Raw genomic sequence first — 7661 nt, 5'->3', positions numbered from 1 at the left:
CCTGCTGTTACTATCTTTTAAAATCTTAGCAAACAATTTCAAATCACCGTTTCAACTGTGTGTTTACTTTCTTATTACTTTCTCAATTTCTGAGGTTCTAAGTGCTGGCAGGGTCATCTCTTGTAATGTGGCATAGCGAGTGTCAAAAACACATCCTTGTCATCGTAAAACTGCGAGCTGCACTGCACAGAAGAGGGTTATCCAGGAGATGGTTTGCAATGGTCCCTAAGATTTATGCTCTATGTAATTGTCTTAATTTTTTCCTTTCAGCAAAGAGGAGTCAGAGGAGGATCAGGACTGCAGTTAGCAATTAAACTGTGTAATATCTATACCGGTTTAGCAGGCTGGTCCAAGAAAAGAGATTTCTCATGTTTGAAATCAGTTAATGTGCAAATTGCATTGTTTTTTCCTTCCACATTTTCTGTTAGTGGGTTGAAGTATAGACTGAATCAAAATGTCGTTACTGTGTGCCTCTTAACTACTACATTTTTAATGTGTCTTTTAGATGAGCTACTTTTGCCTCACATGAGAAAAATTGACGGTATGCTGAATGACAATAGGAAAAGGCTGCTCTCCAAGTTACGCTTGGATCATACTTTCAAGGTATTCTCTTTTAAATTCTAGGATTTTTAAAGTAGTGTTGTAACTAAGTCATTGAATGGGTACCATGTAGGCACAACTTAAAACCCAGATGGCAAATTTGTAGAAAATGAATATAGATTTCAAAGAGGTACTGTAAATTCAGTGCTTGTATGTGGCATTTGGAGAACATTTTGTGATGGAGGAGTTTGTATTGCAAAGGTAAAGTCCTGGTTTTACTCCCCATGGTTCATTCTCAAGCATTTTTTCTTTAAGCTTCTCAAGTTTGCCAAAAGAAAATCTGTTTCCTGTCCTTCTAGAGCTCTTGGTTAAGTGATTGTATTGCCTAAAAATCTTAAACTTTTACATCGAATAGCTATGCTGTGGAGCAGATGTCTGAACTTCTTTGAAGCAGAGAACGTGACCAGACTAGTTTAAATCCAGGACAGAGATACTCAAGAACAACTTATTTGTGTGCCCTTTCATGTATCTTCGGCATGAAAGGTTGAGAAAAGTGTGGTAACAAGCCCATATTACAGCAACTTTGCCATGGCAATAAAAAACAGGTCTGGATGTGGACAGGGAAGAGAGCAGCCGAACCACCTTAGTGAGAGAAGGTAAAAGGGTGGTGGTTCCTGCTGTTCCCACCCATCCTCCAAGCAACTGCAGATTTCAAAAGAGCAGTAAAGTGACTTGAGGTTATTTTCATTTATGTCTGAGAACTAGTTGTTAATGTCTGTAATTAGACTGATTATTTCTTCCTGTAACAGTTTTGAGACCAACAACAGTAAAGCAGATCTGTCTATAAATACTGTCAGACCAAACTTGCTCTTTGGCCGGTGTTTCTCCTGACCCCTTACACCCACAGTCCAAAGACACTTGGAGAACTCATTGTCTCTCTGTACTGCTGTGTGCTTTTTTTTTTTTTGAGAGCCATGTGAGGAGGGAGATAATACCAGAATTGACAGTTCTGCTTTTTCATCACAAAATCTTTAAAAGATCTTTTTTTTGCACAGCCTGTTCCTGGTAGGTCTTGTGGGACCCTAAGTGACCTTGTTTCAGGGATGAGAACATCATCAGCCAGTGAGCCTGCTTTAATTCATATGATTCTTTTTTATTATTAGTTTTGTTCTTAGTTATGCTGTTTTCCCAACAGCTGTACAATTTGTATACACTTGAACAGAATTTCTTGTGGCTTCTTCCTTACAGTAGGAAGACATGGGGAGTGCTGTGTATTTTCAAACCACATGCAGAGCCAGAGAGAGGTAGCATGTGTTACCTCTCCGTTTTTTGGTTTTTTTCACAGTAAGAGTTCTATGTTAATAGTTATTTCTACAGCTGCTTCTCTTAGACCTGTCTGTGCAGAGAAGATAGGCCACGTGAAGGTATGATACGTATTTGTAGAATTCTGGTTTCATTCATGGCACGCACAAAGTGAGAGGTAGCTTATTTTGGTTTGGTTTTTTTCCAGTTTAAGGGGAAAAAAGCTAATAGACTCTTCTGTAATATTCACATGTAATTACAGCTGCTATTCAGTTGGAGATCATAACTAACTTAAAAGCTTTGCTCTGTGTCCACTTCAGAAGCAGACTGTGATTCATATCTCTAAAGTTAGCTTAAGCCTGCATTTCGTTGTACAGTCTGCAAGAAGTTAATGGAGTTCTGGATGTAAGGAAGGGTTCTGCCTATGATGTCAACTGCGAGATAAGGAACCTTTCATGTTTGCCTTCTGGGATGATGGCACCAACTTGCACTATCCTTGGGTCAATATTCTGGACAAAAATCAAACGCCTATTTGTCATCATGTTTGTGTTGGTTAGGAAAATGTGATACTTGTAAAGATTCAGATTAATCTGAGGATTAGTACAGGGAAGTCTGCCTCTGTTCGAGCTTTGAACAGATGACTAGTTCAGATATGGAGCCGAATGAGGCACTGAGGCAAGTGAAAAACGTTGTTATGTTTCAGGAGTATCATTCAGTTTGAATATTTTTTGCTATTCTGCATTGATAATCATGGATTAATTTAACATTCTTTTTCTCTGGATGCAGTTAATATGGGATATTTTAGCACTGTACTATGAACTAAATCAGACACTGAAGATAGCAGTCAGTGTTTTGTAGTTTTGCCTGTAACATTCTTTACAGTTCTATCAGTTTATCACCTCCCTTGGTTTATAGCTTTTTGTAAGCTGAATTGTGTAAATTTAATTTGGAAATAACTATTACCATTTGATGTGTTTGTGCTCGCAAAGAGGTGGAAAATCACTGGGGTTTTCTTCTTCGTTCCTGTTCAGATTTGTCTGGTTCAGGTCAGTGGTCCAGCTGGGTAAACTGTTCTGGTTAATAGGAATTCTGCTAGGGAGAGAGGAGGCAGAAGCGGCCAAAAGCTCTTTGACACTCAGAGTCAGCCTTCAGGAAGGCTAAATAGTTTAAACCCGTTGAAGTTGTTCTTCCAGTTTGAAAGCATTGCAATGAATGTGGCATGTGGACAGGTTAGCTAGCCGAGGTCACTGCTACCACTGCTATCTGCTGCTGCTGTGCAGCTTTTCTGCAGCTTTGTACTGGGAGGGTTTCTTTATAAAGCAAAAACGTGTATGAAGTGCTAAGAAATTATAGACTGGGGAGGTCACTGAATTCCAGTATGGCTTGTTAAAAGAAAATAGAAAAATTCACAATAGTCTAAATGAGGTCTTTAAGCCGTAGTATTGATACATTTTTCCATATGCCTGGTTTTATCTCTCCTCCTAGAATATAATACAAAGATATGCTCATTGAACTTGAAACTTTTTTTTCAGGACGAGATTATATAGCATAACACAACTATTTCAAAGCAGCTGCTAGCATAGTGCTGAGTTTGTACAGCAAAGTTGTATTCAGATTGTCTCATGCAAATAAGGTGGAACTGAAGCTGGTAGAAATGCAGTTCACTCCCATGAGTGACACACTAATGTCTTAAAAAACTTGTGCTCTTTTGAACCAGCTGTCTATTTCACTGTGCGTAGGCTTTACTACCTTACAGATGTCATAAGATGCAATCAGTTGGTATTTTGCAAAAGGTGGGAAAAAACCTGTGAAGATATACAGGCGCAGTCCCTACTGCAGTGGGCAGCCTCTGCGTGCCTGACTAGGCATGAAGTACTTGGGTATCTCCATGTAGCTTGGTCTTGGAGATTCTTGAGTAGAAATGGAATGGAAAGCATTTTAAAAGGTGAAAATTGCCGGGTGGAACCTTTTTTTGCTCTTTCTAATGAAAGAATCACAGGTGATGATCTGAGATACAGTAAAAGGATCTTCTCATCCTGACGAATTATAGTACTGAGAACAGGTGGTCACGCTTTTCAAACTGTACAGGGTTGCTTGATCTGATAAAGACCTTTTATCAGGTCTTTGTGGAAGTGTAAATGGTTTTATAATAGGCTGCACTCTAACTTCTCAAAGAAAAGTGGCCAGTTTATCAGCAGTCTGGGTGGCTGGTCATTCTTCAATTTTTCCTAATCCTTTTTCTTTACATGCTCTCTTTAAAGAATGCTTTGGAAAACTTCCCTGAACTGACAGTGATCACTCGGGATTCAAAGACAAAAAGTGGAGGAACGTCTGTGTCTAAGATCAAAATGAATGGTAAAGCTTACAACAAGAAAACACTGAGGGCTTCTAAATCAACCACTAAATTAGCGCAGGTGAGTGAGAGGGTTTATTGCTGCCACTGTCTGATTTCTAATATGATAACCACGTTCTGTAAAATACTGCTTCATGTGTTAGAGTTTTTGGTAGATCTATCAAAATATAAAATCTTTGAGTGAGGTGCTTTATCTGTAACAAGGGAGTGTTAAAGAACGTGTAAAATGGTATATTAAATCACTGTTTTAACTTACCTGTGAAACAGTTATATTCCAGTAGAGAGACAAAATACAATAAAATTTGTCGTAATTATTCCCTTATTTAAGTTCTATGTTTATATCCAAATGCTCTCACCCAGTGTATTTATACAGGAAATCTTCTGTAGCAACTACTCAGGAGAGCGGGAAGGTAAAGTAGTAGTATGCTGCTTCCCTCACGCAGGCACAGTCGGTAGGTGTAGCTGGGTGAGAAGGGAGGGCTGAGCTCTGCTGTTGCTGTGCTGCGCGCCCGCTGTAGCATGCCAGTCAGCAGAGCCCTGCTAGCACCTCTTCTGCGTCTCTCGCCACCCGAACAAGGACACCTTCAGACCCAGATGTGGTAAAATCACTCTGTAGCTCATAATGATAACAGATTCTTAAACTTGCTGCAAAATCTCTGAAGTAAAGGATACAGTGGCTTCTAGATGCAAAATGAAACGTTAGTGTTAATACTGTAAAAACTGAGACTCGATATCACTTTAAAAAAAATCTAGTTCTTTTTTTGCTCCTTTCCTCATTTCCAATGACAGAATGAAGCTGTGTATCTTAAAAAGTTTTAAAAATTAATGTGATAACGCTCAAGATGTACACGTTGTTAATTTCCTTAGTATTCCTAGGGACCACTAGAACTAGATTTGCTAGGTACTGGCTTACACAGACTTACCTCCCAGGAGTAAACAGTGGCCAGACAATGACCTGTAAATACAGCCCACGCTCGTATTCCTTGCCAAAGCAAGTACTGGATAAGTATAGATCAGCTCTTCTGGAGCGCGTACTGTTTGCCTTTTTGCAATGCTACTCATCAATCTGGTAATGAATTCTTTGGTAATTAGAAGGAAGTGTGTTTCCTCCTTTAGACTTGTGGTGTGTTCATGAGGAAAAACCTAGTTTTGATAAAATAACTTGGTAAGGAAAGTGAAGATAGGAGATAATTGTGGTGTAATGTAAATTACAGCATACCAAAAGATGGCAAAACAGTTATTTGAATGAGGTACTCCATCTCTGAATTGCTGAAAATGAATTTGTTTACAGAAGAAAATATCTATCATATCTCTGTCTTGGAAAATAACATGAATTTACCTAAAATGACTGTTCTTTTTTCAGGAGTTTACGGTAGAACCAGAAAAAATACAGTTGTATTCTTTGTATCACTCACTCCATCATTACAAATATCACATATACCTAACGTGTAAAGAAGAGGTAAGTATCGTTCTCTTTGAGATACTTTACATTTATTGAGGGAATTGAGTCCAGCTAGAAGGACTGCTCTCTTCTTGAGAAATGGGTATGGATTGTGGCCTCCTCTTTTAATTAACTCTTTATGACAAAAAGGGTGTGCTGAGGACATATGTTGTCCCTAACGGGCACTGCTGCCCACAACATTCAGACATGAGGCTTACAAGGTTTGTGTGAAATGTTTCCCTCAGGATAGGTAAGAGTTCTTCACTGTTACACAAAATGAATGAGACAGATTTTTTTTTTTTTTTTTTTTTTTAACAAATCCTTGGTGGAAATATTCCAGGTAGCAGAAATGTGAGAGTTGAGGTCTGGCTCCGTTGTTAAGAAATGCATTTTGGGGTCTTTTCCTCTTGTTTTTAAAACTTAAAGGATTTCTTCCAAAGAAAGTTCATGTTCAGCTGGAGAATATTATAAAAATGAAAATTCTGGAATGCTGGTAACCTAACGTGTGTTATGTGTATGCATGTCTCTTTCCCCTTTTCTCTTTTTTCTGAATAGATTTCTTCTGTACAGAAGAAGAGTGCAGATCTGGGACAGGAAGAGATTGTGCAGCTGTGCATGAAAAATATAAAATGGGTGGAGGATCTTTTTGAAAAGTTTGGTGAACTTTTGAATCGTGTCCAGCAGAAATGCTCGTAACAAAAATGTATCCCAAATCTCATATTTTTCTACGGCACTAACCTGATGGAACAGAAAGCTCAGAGGGAAGCTCTGATTTCTTTTAAAAGGCCAGACTGCATTTTTGTTCGTAGCCATTTTTATTTCTCTTTATGGAACTCTGTGCCTTGGCTCTTGCTAAGGAAAGTGATGCTGCCAAGGAAATCAGTCCTTTGGAGGTGGAACTAAATGTAAACCTAACCACATTTTTAACCTGAAGAATTATTTTCTATTTTGTAACTATTGGATAACTTAGTTTTATTTTCAGAAACGTTTTTGACAAGTGAGAAAGCATGCACTACATATACTTTTATTGCTAAAAAGATAACAACACTTAAAATACTACAGGTTTTTCCATCCCCAGCTACACAACAGAAAAATCTGCGCTGGGGTGAACTAGTTTTTACATGTCTGGCCACCAAATTTAGAGTTTTGTACAGTTTGTGAACAGAGCTGGAGTGACATCAGTTTCTGCATACGTGTATTGCCATCATAAAATCCAGAAATGTCATGATGCTTTACGGACTCTTTTTACTATTGCCGTGTTCAGGAAACTGAACGTGGAGTTGGTGCAATCCTATGACTGCTTTTTGTGTCAAATTATATTGTAATGAAAGACAATGACCTTAACTATTTTCCCTGTTCTGAAGAAAAAGATATTTTCCTTTATACAGTGTTTTTCTTTTGGAAAAAAATTTTCAATTGTACATTTTATCTCACTAATAGTTGTATTTTTCACAGAGAAAATATTGTGGTTAAAATTGTTTCATGTATCTTTGTAATACACTTTCCATTGTCTTCAGTAAATCCTATTCATTTATATGTTGATTTCATACTGTATACTATATATCTTGAGGTAACCCTTTTGTTTATACAGGTTTGCTTCAGTGTTAACCAGAATAATGCATACTAGACTAGTTTTGCTTTAAGTGTAGTTGTGTTAGACACTGCAATTATTTTCTGATACGTGAAAATAAATTTCTTACTAAACTAGCACTTGATTAACTGGGAGTTTAAATGAAGAGCAACTAGACTTTATCTTCGTCAACAAAGATTGATGATTGAACAGACTACGTGCAGTGTTAAACACAGCTTACATCATTGTTTGTAGAACTGGCAGTTGCAGAGCTGTTCTCTTTTTGGTGCCTTTCAAGTCTTCAGACATCTGTGTAGCATTTTTTTCCCCTCCAGTTTAAGTTAGTAGTGCCGCTAGTCACCCTCAGACAATGAATGTAATGGGCTCTAATCAGGAGAACCTTTTCTTTAAATTTGCCAACAGAATGCCTTACCGAGTCATTCAGAATGGATACG

At 38.0% G+C, this 7661-nt stretch overlaps 1 protein-coding gene across 1 annotated transcript in view; it reads left to right on the top strand.

The window, feature by feature from the left end:
- The window catches only part of QSER1 (glutamine and serine rich 1), a 23483-nt gene extending 16497 nt beyond the window's left edge, over positions 1-6986 (top strand). The window contains exons 10-13 of the mRNA XM_010142814.1: positions 506-603; positions 4104-4256; positions 5559-5654; positions 6192-6986. Coding sequence (XP_010141116.1) covers positions 506-603; positions 4104-4256; positions 5559-5654; positions 6192-6332 — 488 coding nt within the window. The 3' untranslated portion in view covers positions 6333-6986. The remainder of the gene's footprint in view (positions 1-505; positions 604-4103; positions 4257-5558; positions 5655-6191) is intronic.
- Positions 6987-7661: the final 675 nt, after the last annotated feature.

The sequence above is a fragment of the Buceros rhinoceros genome, unplaced genomic scaffold, assembly GCF_000710305.1.
Source record: "Buceros rhinoceros silvestris isolate BGI_N320 unplaced genomic scaffold, ASM71030v1 scaffold13719, whole genome shotgun sequence".
NCBI classification, from domain to species: Eukaryota; Metazoa; Chordata; class Aves; order Bucerotiformes; family Bucerotidae; genus Buceros; species Buceros rhinoceros.
The sequence above is the reverse complement of the archived record's forward strand: the minus strand, read 5'-3'. Positions and strand labels throughout refer to the sequence as shown.